Raw genomic sequence first — 24,810 nt, forward strand, 5'->3', positions numbered from 1 at the left:
AGTGGCCTTGATTTTGTTTTGGGTATGAAAGGGTCATGGTTACCGTGTGTGTGTGTGGAGTTACACCTATCACATGACTGGAATTCTTCCTTAGGTCATTTTTGGAGTTTGTGGTAAACAACCTGCACCTGTCTCTGATCCGAGTGGATAACGTTGCAGCCTCTCTCCACTCGGAGAATGTGTTTCCCATTTGTTGCGTGGTTCAGCTGTTGAACTAAGCAGCTGACATTGTGGGAGTGGAGAGGCCTGGTGAACAAGGTGGGGCAGCATTGCTCACAGTGTGAGTCGGGCCAAGACGTATTGGACATGTCAGAGTGGAGGAGCCCAGGGTCTAATCTCACATGCACCAAGGGACAGCACGGCGCATGGATCAGAATAGGACAGCACTGCAGCATGGACTGACACTTCCATCCTCGCTCATCACCACACCTTCGACCCAGCCACCAGCTTCTCCTTCAGGCAGCAGCACAGGCCCAGGGCACACCTTTGCCAGGAACCTCAGTGTCCCCATCGTACTCTCCTGCACTCTCTGCCAACAGTTCCAGAGTGCTGCAGGACAGACAACGGACTTTAAGATCACAAAACACAGGAGCAAGATTAGGCCATTTGGTGCTTCATTTAGGAAGATGGTGGCTAATCTTCATTGTCCCTCACTCTTCTCAAATACTGCCTGACCACTTCCAGCGTATGCCGTTTCATTATTATGTAGTGAGCTCAACACTAGAGGGGGTGGGCCCTCAGATCAGGGCAGGGGAAACTAGGAAGCTGGAAAGAAGAGGAAACCCTACACAGACAACACCCAAGATCAGGATTGAACCAGGTCATTATACTTTGAGGCAGCATCTCAACTTGCCATGCCACTGTGTCGCCCTGATTTGCTCAAGTTTTATATTCACTCCTTTTACCATGTTTTGAGCCCAAGCTGAGCTTTGTAAAGCTCATCCAGCACTTTTGGATCCAACATTGTCTAGGTGACAGGAGGCAGAGGGTAGTGGTTGAGGCGCATTTGTCTGACTGCAAGTCTGACCAGAGATGTGTGATAGGGAACCAGTGCTGGGACCTCTGCTGATTGTCACATCGATAATGGCTTGGATGAGCATGGAGGCGGACTGATTAGCAAACTGGTGACACAAAAAAGAGTGCTTTGCTTTACTGCACAACATGTCACTCCAATGAGGTTATTGATGTGGCTAACGTCTGTTATTGAACACAAATTTGTCCCGAGTGAAGGTTGTGGAAAATATTGAGCTCTAGTATCGTGACAAAGTGAGGCAGAGGCAGAATGCAGAAGCACAATTTATTTGACCAATACAGAGTTACATTGATATAAATGTCACAGCAATCACACATATTAGAAGTGGGAGGCAGACTAAGGACCTATGAGAAACCCCTCTAACTTGTTGGGTTGTTAACAGCCTGTGAAATGGTCACCGTGGTGTCAGATTGTCCCCCAGGAATGAATTATAAGAAAACATCTGGCTACAGCTACAGTTATTTGGGGCAAAGGGGATGTGTCTCTGGTATTGTTCTAGGTACTTGTGTAGTACACCTGTCTCTGAGTATTAGTGAGGTCTGCTGCTGCTGCTGCTGCCGTCTATGTTTAATCCACACTGACCAACGCTGGGAGTTCATATGTGTCCGGCCTTGGCCAGTGGTCTCGCCCTGCACTGGTGACCACAAAGCAGGGTGCCTGGGGCAGCTGGAGGGGGCTCCTGCAAGGTACAGGGTAAACCCCTGGATGTTCCCCACTGGCTGCCCCCTCACATGCAGCCTTGGTGGGCACAGGCCCCTCCAATCAGTGGCAACGCACGTTATGAGTCAGAGAACTGCAGAGAGGGCCTAACGGAGGTCTGATTTGCTGCTTCATTCAAGGCTTGGAGTGTTGAACCACAAGAGCAAGCTGTGGATGGTCTGTACTTTGCATTTGTCTATCTTTGCTTACCTGCTGTTTGGGCACCCAGGGTTTAGTGTGATTCAGTGTTCAGTTTCAAATCTGTAGTTTGGTAAAAAACAAACTGCTGGAAGAACTCAGTGAGCCAGGCAGCATCTGTGGAGGGAGATGCTGACCGACCCACTGAGCTCCTCCAGCACTTAGCGTTTTTGCTCAGGATTCCAGCAGCTGGTTTCTTGTGTGTCCTGTAGGTTAGTGAAATGCTTTGATTACATATACATGTGGCTGATCAAGATCTACGGTATGTGATTATTAATGACAATACATTGATTCCAGTGCAAGTGAAGGGGGACTCGGAGAAGTTGCAGCAGGTGGAGGTGATGTTGACCCTAGAACCCCACCGAGCCGCGGGCCAGTGAGTAGCCAAGCTTGTTTTGATTGCTGATGATGGAGATGAGCCCAATGTAGGACTCAATGAGGATGGGACGATTCAAGATAAGTGCCCCATTGGCTCTGCCGGGAACTGGGTCCACTTCATAGGCCCTTTGAACGGCGGCAGCAAGCTGAGCTCGAAAATTTTCTAGCTGTGGGAAAATCAGAAGATGAGAATGCAGAGTGGGAGGAAGCAGGCTTGTGAAGGAATTCAGAGAGCTGAAACCATCAGAACATTTACAACATACCAGAACATTTACAACATACCAGGTCACAGAACATTTACAACATACCAGGCCATTCTGACCATCACATCTATACTGATGGAAAAAGCCACTACTGGTTTGCCCTGATCTAATGGGCTTGCTGGGCACCCATTGCTGAGCTTCTGAAACAGAGTAAACAGAAAGGAAGTTATGATCAACCTTTACAAGTGCACTGGTGGGATCCAGTGCTTTTGGAAGGAGGTGAAGGTCTTGAAAAGGGATGGAAAATGTTGACCTCACTAGTTCCATGCTAATGGAGGTCGAGGGAAAATGTCCATGATCATGAGCAGTCTCGGCAGAGAACAGGAAAGACACCAGGTAGAATGCAAGGCGCAACCTAATCCTATGCGTGGATTCCATCGTAGCTGAGCCTAGTGAGGTTTAGGGATACCATAAATGGCAGAGAGGCCATTAGATATGTGGAGGTCTGGTGAATGAATAAGAGCAAATCACTGTCTGCCCCATCCTTTGAGTCATTCACTGAAGCCAGAAATGCAAGTGCAAATCACGTGAAATGTCTGAAGGGCTCTAGGGGATTCTAGGATTTGGGAACTAACCAATCCCCAACAGGACAACAGGGCAAACAGTAACTGAGGTTTACAGCAACATATATTCCTCCTGCCCCAATTCACTGACGCCTTCACAACTATTGAAAAACAATTTACTAACCCTCCTCCCCAGTTCTGCTGAAGGACTTTCAGCCTGAACTCTCAACTCAGTTTCTCTCTCTGCAGAAATACTAGAGACTGCAGACGCAGGAAACTGGAAGGGCCTCAATTCAAAACATGATCTGTCCATTTCGCTCAACGGGTACTGCCTGACTGCAGGCTGGCAGCTCTCCCATTTTAGTTTTCTCCACAGATACTGCCTGACCCACTGCGTGTTTCTATTTTTACCGGATTTCCAGTCCTGCACTTTGTTAATTTCCAGTAACCAATCTCCACTTAGTCTAAGATGTAATTGTGTCTAATTGTGATTTAATCACATGGCGAGGTTTAGCAATTTACAGGTGTTTTGACAAAAACACTAATAGCTCCCGGCATAGCCAGACCTGAAGAAAAGCGAGCCAGTTCATTTAAATACTGTGAGAACAAAATCCAGTTTAGTGACTCTATGCCAATGAAGACATTAGGCAGTGATTGTGCACCGTAATTTCATTAAAGCTTATTTGCCTAAGGTGGAATTGAAAGTGCAGGTTTAAACTGTGGGAACCAGCAGTGACTAACAGCTGAAGAATGCTCAGAAAGTTAGGCTGTGGTTGAGATGACAGCTTACATCACTTACTGTCGGCCAAGTGTGTGGAGAAACCACACACAAGAACAAATAAACAGGAGCAAGAGTTGGCCACTAGCAGTTCAAACCTGCCTGCCGTTCAACATGATCACTGCTGGTCTACACTGAACTCCCCTGTTACTTCCCCATCCCTCACAATTCCTCAATCTTTTGAAAATATATCCTCCTATATATATATATATATATATATATATATATATATATATATATATATATAAATGATGATCTGGTCTCCAACCACCCTCAGGGACAGAGAATCCCAGAGATTCATCGCCCTCTGGGAGGACAAACCTCCACACTTCCTCCACCTCATTTTTAAATGACCAGCCATTCTTTTGCAGCTACATCCCCTTGTTCATGGCACTCCCACTAATTAAACCCATCCTACCATTTACCCTGTCAAGCCCCCTTAGGATTCAATTAGACATTTCAAGAATCACTAGAGTCGGGAGTGGTCGCAGAAGGTTGGAAAATTGCATAACGTCATAAGTGATAGGAGCTTAATTAGGACATTCGGTCCATCAAGTCTACACCGCCATTCAATCATGGCTGATCTATTTCTCCCTCCTAACTCCATTTTCCTGCCTTCTCCCCATAACCCTTGGCACCCGTACTAATCAAGAATCTGTCTCTGCCTTAAAAATATCCATTGACTTGGCTTCCACAGCCTTCTGAGGCAAATAATTCCACAGATTCACCACCCTCTGACTAAAGAAATTCCTCCTCATCTCCTTCCTAAAGGAATTACCTCTGGTCCTAGACTCTCCCACTAGTGGAAACATCCTCTGCACATCCACTCTATCCAAGCATTTCACTATTCGGTAAGTTTCAATGAGGTCTCCCCTCATCCTTCTAAACTAGAGCGAGTACAGGCCCAATGCCGTCAAATGCTCATCATATGTTAACCCACTCATTCCTGGGATAATTCTTGTAAATCTCCTCCGGACCCTCTCCAGAGCCAGCACATCCTTCCTCAGATATGGTGCCCAAAATTGCTCACAATATTCCAAATGCGGCCTGATCACGTTGCAACTGTTACTTCGCTGTTCAAGAAGGGAGCAAACCAAAGGGAAACTATAGGCCAGCTAGCCTGACTTCAGTAATTGGTAAGATTTTAAAGTCCATTAGTAAGGATGAGGTTTCTGAGTACTTAGCACATGATAAATTAGGCCAAAGTCAGCATGGTTTTGTGAAAGGGAGAACTTGTCTGACAAATCTGTTGGAATTCTTTGAGGAAGTAAATATCAGAATAGACAAAGGAGAATCAGTGGATGTTGTTTACCTTAATTTTCAGAAGGCCTTTGATAAGGTGTTGCATTTGAGGTTACTAAGCAAGATAACAGCCAATGGTATTAGAAGGAAGATACTAGCATGGATAGAAGGTTGGCCGAATGGCAGAAAGCAAAGAGTGAAAATAAAGGGGGCTTTTCTGGTTAGCTGCCAGTGACAAGAGGTGTTAACGTTGTATACTCATAATGTTGTTTTTCAATGATGTGGATGAGGGAATTGAAGGCTTTGTGACCAAGTTTATGGATGATACGAAGATGGGTGAAGAGCAGTTAGTGTGGCAGAAGCAGGGACTCTTCAGAAGGACATGGACATGTTGGGAGAATGAGCAAAGATGTGGCAGATAGAATACAGCGTGGCAAAGTGTGCAGTCATGCATATTGATAGTTGGAATCAAGGCTTAGACTATTTTCTAAATGGGGAGATAATTCAATAGGTAGGGAGGTGCAGGATTCCCACAAGGTTAATTTGCAAGTTGAATCGGTAGTAGGAAGGAAAATGCAATGTTAGCATTTATTTCGAGAAGACCAGAATATAAAGACAGGGATATAATGCTGAGACTTTATAAGGCACTGGTTAGACCATATTTGAAGTATTGTGAACAGTTTTGGACCCAATATCTGAAGAGAGATGTGCTGGTGTTGAAGAGGGTCCAGAGGAGGTTTACAAGATTGATCCCGGGAATGATTGGGTTAGCATATGATGAGCATTTGACCGCACTGGGCCTGTACTCATTGAAGTTTAGAAGGATGAAGAATGATGACCTCATTGAAACTCACCAAATAGTGAAAGTCCTGGATAGAGTGGATGTAGAGAGGACGTTTGCACTTTTGGGAGAGTCTAGGACCAGAAGGTTCAGCCTCACAATAAAAGGACATACCTTTACAAAGAAGATGAGGAAGAATTTCTTTCATCAAAGGGTGGTGAATCTATGGAATTCATTCCCACAGCCGGCTGCGGTAACCACCATTTGGTATTTTTAAAGTGGAAATTGACAGATTCTTGACAGTAAAGGTGTCAAAGGTTATGGGGAGAAGGAAGGCGAATGGGTTTGAGAGGGGAGGACAGATCAGCCATGATTGAATGGCGGAGTAGACTCGATGGGTCGAATGGCCTACTTCTGCTGCTATGACATGCATAACATCACCTCTTGTTCTTCTAAGCTCCAAGGACCACACACCCAAACTGTCCTGCCTCTCTTGATTGGACAACCCTCTCATCCTAGGAACCGGGGGAATCTCCTTTGGATTGCCAAAGCGTCACTTTGTTAAGTCAGGGGACCAGAACTCTGCACGGTATTCCAGGTGTGGCCTCACGAACAACTGGAACAAAACTCCCCGCACTTAAACTCCAAGTCCTTTAGGTAAGGAGGCTTAATATTTGCCTCCTTTTCTATGTTCAGGTAATGAGCTGCCTGCTAACTGCTGCAGTTCATCACACAGACTGGACAAGGGAGTCTCCTGCCACTTCACACAATGAAGACCAGGTTCCATTGCTTAATAACCTCTCCCCAATGGAACTAGGAGACTGGGAAACTGGGAAAGGCTCATTGATGAAATGGGTGAGAAATGTTTAATGAAAAGGAATGAGAAGAAATATGCACACAGCAGTCAGTGCACGTTAGGAGAATGTTTCTTGAAAGATGACAGAGCACCAACAAAAAGTTATAAAACATCAATGCTGAAAATACTCTGCAGGATGGGTCGTATCTGTGAGTTGTGTAGGTCCCAAAATGGGCAGCCGGGAGCCACAGAGGTTGTGAATGTAGTGTGAAGGGCCTCCTGTAAAGTGCAGAGGGCCAACTAATCTCAGCCTGTCTCACACAACCTCCAAATATCCACCCTCCATGTTCGGCCAAGGACCGTGGGGGATTTTCCTCCTTCAGGCACCGGGTGACCAGCTGTGAAGGTGGGATCTCCTGTGTTGTGCCCTCAGCCCGCTCAGACTCCTGGTTCTGAGCCTGTGAGTGGGTGACCCTGAAGCCCACCTTACCTGGCACATGCTGGTGAACATCTCGGTGGCCCCTTTGACTGGGTGTTCAATGAAGGTTGTGTATGGAATGTCATTGCTCCAGGGATTCCAGCGGGAGGTGAAGACAGCCTCTCGTAGCTTGTCCCAGTGAACACGCAGCCCCTGGCCTTCTCTCCTGCAGGAAACACGCAACAACACACCGGGTGACCATCCTCCCCATGTCACAGCAGCACCAGAACACATGAAATAGCAGAGGCCATTCGGCCTGGCTGCCTGAGTCAATGTGGCTCACCATTTATCTCAGCGCCATTTCTCGCACTCACCTATCTCCGCCAGTTCTCCTAACACCTCAATGTCCATCGATCTGACCTGAACGAGATCAGTGATTGCGCTCCAAGACTCCTGGAGGAGGGAACTGTACAGATGGCACCCTCTGTGGACTCCATTGGGCACAGATATTAGGCAGGGCAGTGTTAGCGTGAAATATTATGAAGGACTGACCTTGAGGGAATGCACTAATCCCTGGAAGGCAATGGACTGAACTGCAATCTGCAGGCAGTGAGGAAGGTGACCGGGTACCAGATCTGGAAGGTGACCAGATCCCACCCTCCCTCCCATGGCAGTGGGTCGCCAATCTAGGCCAAAGCTCCAGGTGGTCAACCTGTGACCCGAGCGGAGCAGTGACTGTGTGAGGTCTGAGGGGGCAGTGAGAGGAAGGGGCAAGAGGTATTGAGAGAGGTAGTGAAAAGGAGAGGGTGAGGGAGAGGATAAGGGGTGAGAGTGAGATGTGAGATGAGAGGGGCAGTGGGGGACTAATGAGTGCCAGGGGTATGAGAGAGGGTGTGGGAGGAGCCGGGCTGTAAGGGCACTGCTGAGGGGGGTGAGAGGGAGGGAGTCTGGGGATTGTGTGCTGTAAACAGGGTGGGTCTCTCCTGCCCAGGGCAGCCTGCTGTCAACCTGCGGAGAGACATGATGGTTCTTCTCTAACTCAAACTACACATACCCTGACACATTTGCTTCCACTGTGTGGACTGATGGCATGGATCGATTTGCTTGCAACTTCAGGGTAAATTTGCCCACGGATCTCTAGCACATCAGGCAGAACAGTTTTTTTATAAACGTTTACCAGGAGCGAAAGGATCCTTCATAAAGCTGTTGCTGAATGGGTCTGGACTTGCTGTGGAACTCTCCGTTTCAACGATGCTTTCACTCTTGCTGTTTAAACCGAGGCTGCCACCACTGAGCCTTGCAGTGTGGAGAGAGAACGAACCCACAGCAGCACTGGTCTCCCTCAACAGAGCTGCCCAGTCTGAATGGTGCAAAGCTTGTCTCTTTTATCAGGATCAGTAGCCCACTTTCACTGCTTCCAATTCTACAGTAAGGTTAGACTGCATTTGGAGTATTGCGTGCAGTTCTAGTCATCCCATTACACCGAAGGGCCTGTTTCCATACTGCATCTCTAAAATAGATACAGTACGGAAACAGGCCCTTCAATCCATCAACTCTGTGCCAACCAGCAATCACCTCATTTAATAACACTATCCCACACACTAGGGACAATTTACAGAAGCCAATTAACTTAAAAACCTGTACGTTTTTGCAAATGTGGGAGGAAACCGGAGCACCTGGTGGAAACCCATGCGGTCTCAGGGAGAACAGACAAACTCCAAGCAGACAGCACCCTTGGTCAGGATCAAACCTGTGCCTCTGGCGCTGCGCCACTGGGCTGCCCAACGGTGTGCAGGAAGGATGTGGAGGCTTTAGAAAGAGTGCAGAAGAGGTTTACCACAATGATGCCTGGATTAGGGGTATTAGCTACAGGGAGAGGTTGGACAGACTTGGATTGTTTTCTCTGGAATGCTGTAGGTTGCGGGGACACCAGAGAGAGTATTTGAAATTGAGAAGCATGGATGGGGTGGACAGTCAGAACCTTTTTCACCAGATGGAAATGTCAAATACCTGAGGGCATAACTTTAAGGTGAACGGGGCAATGTTTAAAGGTGATTTGTAGTGCAAGTTTTTATTGCACAGATGGTGGTGGGTGCCAAGAACGTGCTGCGAGGGGTGTTGATGGAGGCAGATACGATAGAGGCATTTAAGAAATTTTTGGATAGGCACCTCAATAGGCAGGGAATGGTGGGATATGCATTATGTGCAGGCAAATCACAGTTGGTCTTGGCATCATGTTCAACACGGACACTGGGTGGCGCCACTAGGACTGACTGCCTCGTCAACAGTCTGTCTGTCCTTTCTTCTTTTTGTTATTTTTAGTCTGTGTTAAAAAGTATGTTTTAGTTTTCCTTGGTTTGTGTTATGGGGGGTTGGGGATTTTTTTTTTCAATCTCCTACTTCGAAGGAGATGCGATTTTTTTCCGTAACGTATCTCCCTCTCCACTACGGCCTAACATCACAGAGTTGGCGGCCTATCCTGGAGATCGACGGGCGTTCCAAGCCACAGGAGTCTGCGGGACTTTAACAAGGATCGAAGCTCCAACTGCAAGGCCTCTGGACTTTAGCATCATGAAGCCAGCAGTCTCTGGTAAGAAATTGCCGACGGGAGCTCCATGCGGCAGAGAGAGTTTCAACCACCCCGACGCAGGAGTTTCGATCACCCTGACAGGGGCTTCGATCGTCGGCTGCGGGGGCTTTGATCTCCCCGACTGCAGATGGTTTGACTGTTCTGACCGCGGGAGAACAAAGAGGAAGAAGTTTGAACTTCATTGCCTTCCATCACAGTGAGGAACGTGGAATCCACTGTGGTGGATATTTATGTTAACTTTATGTGGTTGTGCGTCTTGTTGCTTTTCACTTAGTATGGCTGTATGGTAACTCAAATTCCACTGTACTTTAAATGGTACATGTGACAATAAAATGACCTTGAAACGTTGACATTGTGGGCTGAAGGGCCTGTTCTCATGCTGCAGTGCTCTGTGTCCCCACCAGTCCTGCCCCCAGCACCCCCACAGTTCCAGCCAGGGTCGGGCGGTATGTCCTGGCTTCGGCAGTGTTGAAGACATATGTTGTAGTTATGTATTGTTTTCATTCAGGCCCTGCAGATCTCAACCAGATCACCATGAATATATCCAACCTCCGAGGCCTGACCAGAGTGAAGACTTTTCTCCTCTTCCCAGTCCCAAGAATCCAGCACCCTGTAACTGATTTAGTAACTACAGATTGGAGATACTTATCTTGTTGGGGGTTCAGGGCCTTGCACTCTGCACAGCTCTGCTCCAAAGATCTCAGTTCCTTCCTATGTAATCAGTGACTATGTTTACAGCCAAGCAATGCCTTTCTATGAGGTGACAAACTGAACTATTCTTTCTTACAATAAAAAGCAAAAAAGCTGCAGACAGTGGAATTGCGTTATGTTCCAAGGCCAACATTAACTCCATTTCCCTTTCACAGATGCTCGCAGGTCCACTGCATATTTTCAACACTTTTGGTTTGATTTGGAGCTTCTGTGTGTTTTTCGGTTTAGAACGGTGTGACGGCCCCAGGATCAGTGAGGAGGAGATTTAGTCAGTGTTGCAGAGCTGAGGGATTTCAGGAGTAGACTGGAGAAGATGCTATGGAGAAGCAGAGAGGTGGGTTGACAGATTGCGACTGAATTAGACAGGAGAAATAGACTGGATAGAGAGACCGTGGGAGTCATAGAGACAGAGAAAAAACAAACAGACCAGAGACAGAGAGGAGAGTGCTCAGAGTGGTGGTGAGACCGAGATCGTGTGACGCAGATGTGTGATCTTGCTATTCTGTGCCTGTGGGAGCGGACGATGTGCAGTGATGGAGCAGACTCACGCTGTGTCAGTGGGTGGGGACCCATTGACAGAAATCACTGACAAACAGATAGCTATTCTCAGCTTCGGAGAAAGCAGTGTTAGGCAATGAAGTGAAACCTGATCTCAGCCTTTTGACCAAAAACCGCTGTGGTGCCCAGGGCAGAGGTGTTGCTCCTGCGCCCTCCATGTTGCTCATCAACAGATCATCCCGTCCACTCCACACAGCAGGACAATTAACACCAACGGCTGGAGACCACCAAGAGGGATTAGTCTGGACGGAGGGAATGAGGGGGAGTGGGATTGGTGTGGGGAATGAGGGACAGTGGGAGTGGGATTGGTGTGGGGAATGAGGAACAGTGGGATTAGATTTGGTTTGGGGAATGAGGGACAGTGGGATTATCTGTGGACAATGAGGGACAGTGGGATTAGTCTTGGTTTGAGGAATGAGGGGGAGTAAAATTAGACTGGGTGTGGGCATTGCAGGGGAATGGAATTGGATTTGGTGTAGGGAATGAGGGAGAGTGGAATTAGACTGCATGGGATTTCGCAGGGAATGGAGTATTAGACTGGGTGGGGTATCAAAATGAGGGAGCGGAGAGTGGGATTAGATATTGAAGTGAGTAGACTATTTTTTTTAGAATTGGCACTGTTAAACCTCAATTAGATCATCCACACCTTAAAAGGGAGGAGAAGGCATGTTTTGTACTTTGCCTTTGCTCCTGAATCGAGGCCAGCCTTTGGCCTGTAGTCGAGCTCTGATCACCTACCACTGTGCTGTGAGTGGGATCGGCACCAATGATGCCCACACAGCTGCCACATAAGAGCTGCCTTCCACTGGTCTCAGAGGGAGATGGGTTGTTGAGGGGGAGAGGGGCTGTTGAAGGGGAGACTGGGAGTTTGCTGCACTCACCCTGCACAAAAACTGTTCCGGGAACGTGCCTGGGGCACAGAGGTGCAATTGTTGATTTGGCAGACACATAAATCTCATCAATTAAGAGCTGGGTGTGGCTGTTTATGTACATGGAGAATCAATGGTTTCCCAGACAGCTCTGCAGCGCCCTACTGCGGTCTGAAGGCCCAGTAGGAACAGTTCCCTACAAACAGACACCCAGGACAGGAGTCACCTTCCCCCGGCACCCCGAGGTGCTCTCCGTCGCTCTGTCCTCTCCAACCTTCTCTTTCCTGCAACTTTTAAACTGTGGTTGGTTTCCAACTTTCCCCAGTTCTGAGGGGAGGTCCTCGACCTGACATTCTAAAACCAGGGAAGGTTGGGGGAGATACTCACAGGTCTGGGGGAGCATAGGGAGAGAGAACAGAGCCAATGTTCCAAGTCGAACGCTTCATCGGAATCAGAATGAGTTCCAATGAGATGCCATTAACATGAAACACTAGCTGTTTCTCTCTCACTCACTACCCGACGGGCTGAACCCTTCTGTTGCCCACTCCCCCAGCAGTTTGCGGTGTTGTCTACATGTGGTGATGAGGGTGGCATTTGACTCAGTGCCCGGGCTGAGAGTGGCACAGAGCCAGGCAGGCTGCTATGTGCTGCTCCCTGCCCTCAGGCACTCTTGAGCCGCAGCTGCTGCCTCACCCTGCCAGAACGACAGCGCCTTCATGAAGGCAGCTCAACGCAGCTCAACGCAGCTCAGCCCGTCTCCCCACTCTCCACTGCCACAGCTCACTCACTGCCTGAACTCTGCCAACTGGGAGACCCTCCACCCATCTACTCATGGAGCCTGGCTCTTCTTCACCACCTTTATCCACTCTGCTACATGAAGTTATCTGCCTCCTTCACAGCTCCAAGTACCCCTGACCCTACTGGCAGAGAGTTCCAGTGCCCACACACTGTGTGGGAGAAAGTGTCTGGGATCATCCCACCCCTGCTGACATCTACCCACTCCCACCAGCAAAACCTGTTACTACTTTAACAGCTATGCTCAGCCACCATCTATATACTAAAACTCTTGTTTGTTTGTTCCTGAACTACAGCCAACACGGTGCATGATAGCGCGACAATTTTAGGCCCACTTTACTCACCATCGTCCCTTTGGTGCTAATGGATGAAGTTTCATTGAAATTGGTATTATATTTTAAAAGTTATTCACATTTTAAAGTTTAAATCTATCTCCTAGGGAGGAAGGGGGCGGGAGGAAGGGAGGGGGGAGGAAGGGAGGGATGACGGCAGAGGGAGCGGGGGAGGGAGGGGGGAGGGAGGGAGGGGGAGGCAGGGAGGATAAGGGGGGGTTGACGGGGATGGAGTGGGGGGGAAGGGTGAGGGGAAGGGGGGTATGGGGTGGGGAGGGGGGGTGGAGAGGGGGGTGGAGAGGGGGAGGGGAGAGGGGGAGTGGGGGACAGGGGGAGAGGGAGGGGTGGGAGGGGAGGGGGAGGGGGAGAGGGAGAGGGGGAGGAGGAGCGATGGAGGGGAGGGGAGGGGGTGGGGAGTGTGGGGGTAGAGGGGAAGGAGGAGGGGAGGGAGGGGAGGGGGAGGAGAAATGGGTCCTTTGGCACACCGTGCCTTTGCTAACCTTGCCAATCTACACTAATCCCATTAGCACTGTGTCCTTTTGAGACTTAGGTGTCTGTCTAACTGGTACTGTTCTCAAGTGTACTGAAATACAGTGGAAAACTTTGCGAGCTATCCAGTCAAACAATACTGCACACGAGTACAATCAAACCATGCACAAGTACAACAGGTAGTGCAAAGAGAAAATGCAGTGCACAATGTGGTGTTTCAGCATTATAGTGTTACAGAGAAAGTGCAGGTTAAAAAATGTCCAAGATCCGCCATGGGGTAGATTGGAACATCGGGACTATGACCTTAGCTGATGGGAGGACCCATTAGTAGTCTGATAACAGCGGGGACAAGCTGTTCCTGAATCTGGTGGTATGTGCTTTCTGGCTTTTGTATCTTCTGCAGGAAGGGAGGAGGCAATGACCTTCTAGGGAGGACCTTCTAGGGAGTGAGTGGCAGCGTGGTCAGGTTGATGGCATTAATGGGATGCCAAGAACATCCTCCCTGGTACTGCCCTCTAGAATTATTTGAATAATGACTTCATTTTGCAGGAACTCAGGAGAGACGACAGAGTAACACAGGTGTGGCGTGGAGGCCCATCGCCCGGGGTTGGTTTCCCACTCCGCTGCAGTTCATGTCAGAGGGGGAGCCCTAGCGGCAGCAAGACCCTGCAAACCTACACCCGTACAAGACCACTACACAGAACAGTAAAGGAACTGGCCCTTCGGCCCACAATGTCTGTACTCAACATGATGCCAAGTTAAACTAATCTCCTCTGTCTGCATGTGATCCATATCCCTGCAGAGAAACAACACAGGTCAGCGCAGTTCCCTGCAAACCCCACTGGAAAACACTGCAACTCTCTGTCTTCTACGAGTAAATCAGTTCTGAGGGAGGGAGGAGAGCAGCCTCGATCCTTACGCACAGATCGAGGCTGCAGACCTACACGAAGCCTCCTGGTGGCAGCACTGAGTACCCAGCCTTACCATGGGTTGCCAGCACCACCTTCAGGCGTTGAGCGGTACAGCAGCGACTCTCCCCATCACACTCGGCTCCCCATCACAGAGAGACTCTCCCCATCACAGGGAGACTCTCCCCATCACAGAGAGACTCCCCCCATCACACTCGGCTCCCCATCACAGAGAGACTCTCCCCATCACAGAGAGACTCTCTCCATCACAGAGAGATTCTCCCCATCACAGAGAGACTCTCCCCATCACAGAGAGACTCTCCCCATCACAGAGAGACTCTCCCCATCACAGAGAGACTCTCCCCATCACAGAGAGACTCTCTCCATCACAGAGAGACTCTCTCCATCACAGAGAGACTCTCTCCATCACAGAGAGACTCTCTCCATCACAGAGAGACTCTCTCCATCACAGAGAGACTCTCCCCATCACAGAGAGACTCTCTCCATCACAGAGAGACTCTCTCCATCACAGAGAGACTCTCCCCATCACAGAGAGACTCTCTCCATCACAGAGAGACTCTCCCCATCACAGAGAGACTCTCCCCATCACACTCGGCTCCCCATGCTAGAGGAACTCTCCACCACTCCCGCCTTCACAGCATGTCAAATTAACCCTCCCCGTCATAGACGTGGAAATATATTGCGGTCCTTCACTGCTGCGGGTGTAACCCGGCACTTTCCAAAAGTTTCCAGTTTAAAGTTTTAAACTTTAAAGTCCGCCCCACGGACTGCGGGGGTTCAAGGGGGCTCACCCCCCCCCTTCTCGGGGGCAGTTGAGGGAGGGCATTAAACGCCAGACTTATCACCAAAGCCCCCTCCCGAAAAACTTTAAACTGGATACTTTTGGAAAGTGCCGTGCGGGTCCGATCTATTTTCCACGTTTGACCTCCAGTGTCCAATCCACATTTGCTGAATCAACTCTCAGCCCAAAGGAATTCTCCTTGCCACAATTTAGATTAGGACTATTATTCCTGTGCCCGCTCCACAGCACTGGCAAATCTAACTGAATTATGATCACTGCTACCTCTTCCACTTGTGTAAGTGCAGGCTGTCAGGAATCACACCCTTCCTGTGTTGATCTTGCTCATACAGATTCAAGTGAAAGTTCTCTTGAATGCATTTCAAGAACTTTGTTTCTTTGTACACCTTTCCTGTGGTAAGGTCACAGTTAAAGTTCTACCTTGGAAATCCCCAGTTGTAAGCCCGCGTTAGAACTTGCACCTCTCAGAATTCCTGCACTTCTCAGAATTTGCTGCATGACTCCCCTCAACTCTGTCTCAGACATTGGGAGGTGCCTGTATCTCCCAGTGAGGACATTGCCTGTGATCCTCAGTCCAACTCAGGTGCCCTCACTTGTTGATCCTTCCAGCAGATTACAACTCCATTCTCATTCCCCATTCTCATGCCACAGATATAAAATGAAGAAGGGTCCCAACCCAAAAACATTGTATGTCTATTCCCTCCACAGATGCTGCCTAACCCGCTGAGTTCCACCAGCACTCGGGGTTTTACCACAGATGTAACTGTTTCCGTCACTGGTACTGCCGCTTCCTCCTCTCCTGTAACCGAGTCTGCCTTGACTGGCAACCCAGTAATCAGGACTGTCAGTATTGCCTTGTCCCACAGTGCTACCATGAGCCCTCAGCTCCTGGTGCACCTGAACTCCTCATGTTCAGCTTTTTAACATTTAAGTGCAGCCAAAAAAAATCTTTCTTCCACTTTCATGGTCTTTGTTTCTTTTGCCTCCTAAACTCATTCACCATCAAAACTTGCCTCTCTCACTTCTGTATCTTTGCTCACTCTCCCGCGCTAGGTTGGGTTAAACCCACCGCCAGTAAACCCACGACCAGCTCTTCACTCACAGGGTCGAGAGTATGGAATGAGCTGCCGGAGGAAATAGTTGAGACAGGTATATAAAAACATTTAAAAGACAAAAGAGGCAGCACAGTGGCACAGCAGAAGAGTTCCTGCCTTGCAGCGTCAGAGACACAGTTTCAATCCTGACTACAGGTGCAGTCTATGTGTAGAGTTTGTAAGTTCTCCCTATGACTATGTGGGGTTTCCCCGGGTGCCCTAGTTTCCTCCCACACTCTAAAGATGTGCAGATTTGTAGGTTAACTGGCATCTGTAAATTGTCCCGAGTGTGTCGGATAGAACTCGTGTATGGGCAATTGTTGATCAGTGCGAAAGGTCTGTTTTCATGCTATATCTCTGAACTAAACATTTGGTCAGGTAAATGGATAGGAAGGGCTGAGTGGGATATTGGCCAAATGCAGCCATAAGGGACTAGTTCAGGTAGACTTCTCTCAGTCGGTATGGACAAATTGGGCCAAAGTGCCTGTTTCCATGCTGTTTGCCTCAATGAATGTCAAATTATTTATTTGAAATATCTAGCAGCACCTTCCCTGACTTACCCATCCACTCATCCCAACTCCCTCACCCCAAGTTTTTTGAAGAAGTAACCAAAGAGATTGACATCGGTAAGGCTATAGACGTTTTCTATATGGACTTCAGCAAGGCCTTTGATAGGGTTCCACGTGGTGGCGTGCTCTGGATGGTTGGATCACATGGGATCTACAGAGAGCTAGCCGACTGGAATGAGAATTGGTTTCATGGAAGGCAGCAGAGGGTGATGGTGGAGGGTTGTTTTTCAGACCGGAGGCGTGCAACTAGTATTCCTCAGGAATTTTTAGGTTTGCAGATGACGCTAAAGTGGGTGGTATTGTAGATAGTAAAGATGGCTCTCAAAAATTACATCAGGATTTTGATCAGCTGGGCAAGTGAGCTGAGAAATGATTAATGCAGTTTAATGTAGATAAGTGCAAGGTGCTGTATTTTGGAACATACAAACCAGGGCAGGATCTCACAGTGAATGGAAGGCCCATAGGGAGTGTTGTAGAGCAGAGTAATCTTGGAGTGCAGGTATATAGTTCCCCAAACCTGGCATCACAGGTAGATAGGGTGGTCAAGGTTTTCAGTACATTAGCCTTCATCAGGGATTTTACAGAGGTGTACAACCATGAAGGGAATAGATAGGGTGAATGCAGAGTGAATGCAGAGTTGGAAAATCAAGAACCAGAGGATGGGTTTACGATGAGAGCAGAAAGAACTAATTGGAACCTGAGGAGCAACTTTTTCCACACGGGGTGGTAGATATATGGGACAGGCCGGAGCCCAGAGTCGGGGTCCGGGAAGGCTCACCTGCTGATGGAGTGCTGTGGTAAGGTGAGGGGCCCGTGGACCAGGCTGTCGATGTAGTTGAGTGGGACCCGCCGGCAGGATTGCACGCTCAGCACCATAAAGTCGTATTTACAGATGAGCATGCTGCGCTCGGTGATGATGACGATACGCTCACCCTCCTGGTCCCAGTGGTCCACCCTGCAATGGCACAGCGCGGGTTAGCATGGCAGCAGCAACACACAGTCCCTGGGGCCCACACCTGGCACAACACAGTCCCTGGGGCCCACGGCCAACCACCAGCCCTGGCCAACACACAGTCCTACTGCACCAAAACAGGCCCATCATTAGGTCATAATTGATAAGAGTAGAATTAGGCCATTCGGCCCATCAAGTCCAATCAGCCATTCAATCATGGCAGATCTATCTCTCCCTCCTAACTCCTAACCTGTCACACCTGCCCACATTTGGCCCATATCCCTCTACACCTCTCCCTGTCCAAATGTGTTTTAAATGTTGTTATAATACTTGCTTCCTCTGGCAGCTCATTCCATCTCTCCGCCACCCTCTGAGTGAACAAATGATAACAGGGTGGCCAAAACTAAAAACAGTACTCCAAATATGGCCTCGCCAATGTCTTGTACAACATAACATCACATCCCAACATCAATACTCAATAGACACAAAGTGCTGGAGTAACTCAGCGGGTCTGGCAGCATCTCTGGAGAAAAAGGATGGGTGACGTTTTGGGTCAGAAACCTTCTTCAGAATCTGAAGACAGGTTCCGACCCTAAACATCACATATTATTTTTCTCCAAAGATGCCGCCTGACCCATTGAGTTACTCCAGCACTTTGGATATCTTTGGTATAAACCAGGATCTGCAGTTCCTTCCTACACATCTATACTCAATACCCTGACTGATGAAGACCAATGTGCCAAAAGCCTTCTTGACCACCCTACCTACAGTATGACCCAACTTTCAAAAAACTATGTACCTTCACTCCTCGATCCCTCTACAACAGTCCCCAAGGCCCTGCCATTCAATGTTAAGGTCCTGCCCTCGTTAAAATGCAATACCTCACAATTAAACTGCATTATTCATTTCTCAGCTCACTTTCCCAACTGTTCAAGACCCTGCTACAATTTAAGATAACCATCTTCATTTACTACAATGCCACCTAATTTTGTGTCATCATACGGTGGCGCAGCGGTAGAGTTGCTGCCTTACAGCTCTTGCAGCTCCAGAGGAGTTCGATCCCGACTACGGGTGCTATCTGTACAGAGTTTGTACGTTCTCCCCGTGACCTGCGTGAGTTTTCTCCGAGGTCTTCGGTTTCCTCCTACACTCCAAAGACGTACTTGGTGTATGTGTAAATTGTCCCTAGTGTGTGGATAGTGCTAGTGCGCAGGGATTGCTGGTCCGTGCGGATTCGGTGGGCCAAAGGGCCTTTTTCCGTGTTATATCTCTAAACTAAACCAATCTGCAAACTTACTAATCAGCTCCTTGTCAGAGGAAGCTATAGAAGCAGATACAATTATGACATTTAAAAGACATTTGGACAGATATATGGATAGGAAGGGTGAGCAGGCTATGCATGCAGTAAACGTTGTTACAGTTATACAATTTGTTGGTGAGGCCGTACTTGGAGTATTGTGTTCAGATTTGGTCACCCTTCTATAGGAAAGTTGTCGTCAAGCTGGAAAGAGTGTAGAGAAAACCTATGAGGTTGTTGCCATTTGACAGCCTGAACTATAAGGAGAGGTTGGGCAGGCTAGGACTTTATTCCTTCAAGTGTCGGAGGCCGAGGGGTGATCTTATAGAGGTAAATTAGGCCATGAGGAGAATAGATAGGGTAGATGCGCAGAGTCTTTCACCCAGGGTAGGAGAATCAAGCACCACAGGACACAGGTTTAAGGTGGGAGGGGAAAGATTTAATAGGAACCCAAAGGGCAACTATTTATTTCAGAGTACCAGAGGTCATATATTCAAGGTGAGGAGAGCAAAGTTGAAAGATGAGAGGGGAAATTATTTTCACATAGGGTGGTGGGAGTCTGGAATGCAGTGGCAGGGGTGTGGTTGAGGCAGATATAATAGTGGCATTTAAACTTTAGGATAGGCACATGGATATGGATTGTGTTATGAATCACTTGCAAGTAGAGGAAATTACTTTAACTTGGCATCATGTTCAGCATGGACATTGTGTGCCAAAGGACCTGTTCCTATGCTGCACTGTTATATGTTCTATGAAACAAATAGAAATTGCGGTCCCTGGACAATGTATTCCCCTCCTGATGCTACAGTCACTTGCTCTGCAGCATTCCCAAAATAAGCTCCAATATTGTGCCCTATTTGGCAGGACCCTCTGGATATTGTGTAGGAAAACATTCCTGGACACAGCAGAAACTCCGCTCCACCTGTTCTTAAGTTGGCCAGTTGGGCTCAGTGGTTGATGCAGTGGAACCAGTTGCATGAGCTGAGAGCAGTGAGGAGTAATTAGTTGTGTTGGGGCAGTTAGTTGTGCTGGTGGGGAGGGGCAGATGGTTGCGTTGGACTTTCAGATTTTAGACTTAAGAGATACAGCTTGGAAACAGGCAATTCGGCCTACCAAGTCCACGCCGACCAGCGATCACCCCATGCACTAGTTCTATCCTACGCACCACGGACGATTTACAGAAGCCAATTAATCTACAAACCTGCATATCTTTGGAGCACCCGGAGAAAACCCATGCAGTCACAGGGAGAATGTACAAACTATATACATGCAACACACAAGGTCAGGATCAAACTTGGGTCTCTGGCACTGTGAGGCAGCAGCTTTACCGCTGCACCACAGTGCCGCCTTAATGAGAGAAGTTGGTTGTGCTGGGGCAGTGGGCTGAGTTGGGGCGGTGGGCTGAGTTGGGGCGGTGGGCTGGGTTGGGGCGGTGGGCGGGGTTGGGGCGGTGGGCGGGGTTGGGGCGGTGGGCGGGGTTGGGGCGGTGGGCGGAGTTGGGGCGGTGGGCGGAGTTGGGGCGGTGGGCGGGGTTGGGGCGGTGGGCGGGGTTGGGGCGGTGGGCGGAGTTGGGGCGGTGGGCGGAGTAGGGGCGGTGGGCCGAGTTGGGGCAGTGGGCCGAGTTGGAGCGGTGGCTGGAGTTGGGGCGGAGTTGGGGCGGTGGGCGGAGTTGGGGCGGTGGGCGGAGTTGGGGCGGTGGGCGGAGTTGGGGCGGTGGGCGGAGTTGGGGCGGTGGGCGGAGTTGGGGCGGTGGGCGGAGTTGGGGCGGTGGGCGTAGTTGGGGCGGTGGGCGAAGTTGGGGCGGTGGGCGGAGTTGGGGCGGTGGGCGGAGTTGGTGCGGTGGGCGGAGTTGGTGCGGTGGGCGGAGTTGGGGCGGTGGGCGGAGTTGGGGCGGTGGGCGGAGTTGGGGCGGTGGGCAGAGTTGGGGCGGTGGGCGGAGTTGGGGCGGTGGGCGGAGTTGGTTGCGGTGGGCGAAGTTGGGGCGGTGGGCGGAGTTGGGGCGGTGGGCGGAGTTGGGGCGGTGGGCGGAGTTGGGGCGGTGGGCGGAGTTGGGGCGGTGGGCGGAGTTGGGGCGGTGGGCGGAGTTGGGGCGGTGGGCGGAGTTGGGGCGGTGGGCCGGGTTGGGGCGGTGGGCCGGGTTGGGGCGGTGGGCCGGGTTGGGGCGGTGGGTGGGGTTGGGGCGGTGGGTGGAGTTGGGGCGGTGGGCGGAGTTGTGGCGGGGTTGGGGCGGGGGACTGTCTTGGGGCGGTGGGCGGAGTTGGGGCGGTGGGCCGGGTTGGGGCGGTGGGCTGAGTTGGGGCGGTGGGCGGGGTTTAGGCGGGGTTGGGGCGGGGGACTGGCTTGGGGCGGTGGGCGGAGTTGGGGCGGTGGGCCGAGTGTGGGTGGTGGCCGGAGTTGGCGCGGAGTTGGGGCGGTGGGCGGAGTTGGGGCGGTGGGCGGAGTTGGGGCGGTGGGCGGAGTTGGGGCGGTGGGCGGAGTTGGGGCGGTGGGCGGAGTTGGGGCGGTGGGCGGAGTTGGGGCGGTGGGCGGGTTTGGGGCGGTGGGTGGGGTTGGGGCGGGTTTGGGGCGGTGGGCAGAGTTGGTGCGGAGGGCGGAGTTGGGGCGGGGCGGAGGGCGGAGTTGGGGCGGTGGGCGGAGTTGGGGCCATTGGTGCATGCTCCTCCAGTTTTATCACCAATTAGCTGAGCTCACAGCTTCCCTTGTTTACAAGCCTTGTGGCCATCCCTGCCCACTCTTCAAGATGGGGTTGGACAGGCTGGATGTTGAGAAGATCTTTGCCCTGGGAATGGTTCCTGAGCTCAGGATCAGAGTTTTAGGATAAAGGGTCATGCACTGAAGATGGAGCTGAGGATAATTACTTCTCTCAGAGGGTGGTGACTCTCTGGAATTCTTCCCCCGAGGGTCTGTGGAGACAAGGCCAAGGAGTCTATTCAAAGTCAGACAGACAGGCATTTCACCTGCAATTTGCGTTGGGCTAACTGGTTTATAAAGTGCACTGTTTTGCACTTTTTCCTCATATAGAACAATTTCATTGGCTACTGAACTGTGGGAGCTGATCTGAATGTTGGAGATTGGTGTCCAGTAATACGCTGTTCTTAATGTACCTCCTCCACAACGGCGTGCAGAGAGGATGGCCTTTGCACCTTTGTTATGAAAGCAGACTCAAGATATTTGTTTAAAAGGAGGATGTTGCCTGATCACGTTGCCTGAGTAACATTTGACTTGCAATGTAAATTGCACTTGCCATTGCTTGTGACTACAAAAAATCAGCTCATTGCTTAACATCATTGTGTTCAGATTTGGTCACCCTACAAAAGGAAACATGTCGTCAAACTGGAAAGGGTGCAGAGAAAATTTATGAGGATGTTGCCAGGACACATTTTAAGCACCTTACTGGATGGAACTCAACACCATTACTCCAAGAACATTGGGAACAAAGAGTGGGCAGTGTGCCCATTGCTGGGTGTACCCACACCTCAATGGGTTAGTGAGTTTGCAGCAGACAGTGCCTATGGTCTGTGCTGCTCATTGTGACGGGTGTATGTGAGGAGTAGGCACCAAGTGTCCAGTACACACTCACTCAGCACACACTCACTCAGTAACACACCAAGTGTACAGGACACACATTCACTCTGTCACACCGAATGTGCCGGACACACACTCAGTGACACACCGAGTGTACAGGACCCACTGTGACCCACCGAGTGTACAGGACACACTCACTCAGTCACACACCGAGTGTACAGGACCCACTGTGACCCACCGAGTGTACAGGACACACTCAGTGACACACCAAGTGTACAGGACACACTCACTCAGTCACACACCGAGTGTGCCGGACACACACTCAGTCACACACCGAGTGTACAGGACACACTCAGTGACACACCAAGTGTACAGGACACACTCACTCAGTCACACACCGAGTGTACAGGACACACTCAGTAACACACCAAGTGTACAGGACACACTCACTCAGTCACACACCGAGTGTACAGGACACACTCACTCAGTCACACACCGAGTGTACAGGACACACTCACTCAGTCACACACCGAGTGTACAGGACACACTCACTCAGTGAGGAGCCAGCTGCTCTGGGGTTCTCCGTCCACCTGCGGGTCCATCTGGGCTTTGATGTCGGTCAGTGCGTTCTCAAACATTCCCGGCTGCAAGAACAGAGGGAGCCGTGAGTTATTGAGCTGTTTCCCCGCCCTGCGGCAGCCGGACCCGCGCTCGCACACCCTGAGCAAAGGGCTTTACCCGGGTCACGAAGAACTTCCTCAGCCTGGACTTCGACAGCACGGGGGTCGGGGTCGTGGCCGGGGTCGTGGTCGGGGCCGGGGTCGCGGTCGGGGTCAGGGCCGGGGTCGCGGTCGGGGTCAGGGCCGGTCCTGGGTCACCCGCCCCTGTCTCCTCGCTCTCGCCCGGGCCCTCGGCTTTATCCGGCTCCGTCTCCATGGGAGGATCGGGGCCCGACAGGTGTGTCTGGCCCGACAGGTGCGTCAGTCCCGGGACACGACAGGTGCGTCTGTCCGGTCCCGGCGGTGGGTCTGACCCGGGTCACGACAGGTGAAAGTGCCCCAGGTGGGTCTGTTCCGGGTCCAAGGTGGGTCTGTCCCGGGTCGGGCCTGGGAGTGAGGGTGTCCTGGGCCGGGCCTGGGAGTGAGGGTGTCCGGGGTCGGGCCGGGCCGGGCGGTGAGGGTGCCCCGGGTCAGGCCTGGGAGTGAGGGTGTCCCGGGTCGGGTCGGGCCGGGCAGTGAGGATGTCCTGGGCCGGGCCTGGGAGTGAGGGTGTCCTGGGCCGGGCCTGTGAGTGAGGGTGTCCCGGGTCGGACCGGGCAGTGAGGGTGTCCTGGGCCGGGCCTGGGAGTGAGTGTGTCCCGGGTCGGGTCGGGCCGGGCAGTGAGGATGTCCTGGGTCGGGCCGGGCAGTGAGGGTGTCCTGGGCCGGGCCTGTGAGTGAGGGTGTCCCGGGTCGGGTCGGGCCGGGCAGTGAGGGTGTCCTGGGCCGGGCCTGTGAGTGAGGGTGTCCCGGGTCCGGTCGGGCCGGGCGGTGAGGATGTCCTGGGCCGGGACAGCACTGGTGGAAGGGGCGGCGGGCAGGCAGCGCCGAGTCCGGGTTCAGGGCGCTTTGTTCCGGGACTCGCTGTTTCCTGGTTCACCCCAGGGCGGGACCGCCGTTACCCTCCGCCCAGATACAGCCGAAATTGGCAGCGAATTGATGGATGGGCCGAACGGAGGCTGTCAGCGTGTGAAGCGGGGCCGATGGCGGCAACTGAGACCGAACACGATTTGTTTCTCCCTCCCCACCTCCCCGTCTCTCCAACACCTCCATTTCTCCCACTCCCTCAGTTTGCCCACCCCCTGTCTTCGGACCTCTCCAACACCCCACCCCATTTCTCCTTCAGCCCACCCCGTCTCTGCCGACCACAATGCCTCTCTGCACTGATCCCATTTCCCTCTCTCCCTGCTCATCCAATGTACCTGTCCAGATGTCTCCTAAACGTTGTTGCTGTTCCTGCCTCCACCACCTCCTCTGGCAGCTCATTCCAGACACCAACTGCTCTGTATGAAACTTTTACCCTTCAGATCCCCTTTATACTCTCCCCCATGCCGTTACCTTTAAACCCAGGTCTCTAGCTTCAGCACTCCTACATGGGAACCCAACCCTCACCCTCTACCCTATCTGTGCCTCTTGGAATGTCATCTTCCTCCATCCTAACTCCCTTCAGCTCC

The 24,810-nt window shown here is 51.0% G+C and overlaps 1 protein-coding gene across 1 annotated transcript; it reads right to left on the bottom strand.

Moving 5' to 3' along the window:
- Nucleotides 1–1,297: 1,297 nt before the first annotated feature.
- Nucleotides 1,298–24,231, bottom strand: LOC144599559 (tumor protein p63-regulated gene 1-like protein). The gene is made up of 5 exons (XM_078410591.1): nt 23,337–24,231; nt 23,151–23,242; nt 17,603–17,779; nt 7,162–7,315; nt 1,298–2,475 (listed from the first exon to the last, which is right to left on the bottom strand). Exons 1-5 carry the CDS (start codon nt 23,532–23,534, stop codon nt 2,281–2,283), a joined length of 816 nt encoding a protein of 271 aa, XP_078266717.1. The 5' UTR covers nt 23,535–24,231; the 3' UTR covers nt 1,298–2,280.
- Nucleotides 24,232–24,810: the final 579 nt, after the last annotated feature.

This window comes from Rhinoraja longicauda, chromosome 13, assembly GCF_053455715.1.
Source record: "Rhinoraja longicauda isolate Sanriku21f chromosome 13, sRhiLon1.1, whole genome shotgun sequence".
NCBI classification, from domain to species: Eukaryota; Metazoa; Chordata; class Chondrichthyes; order Rajiformes; family Arhynchobatidae; genus Rhinoraja; species Rhinoraja longicauda.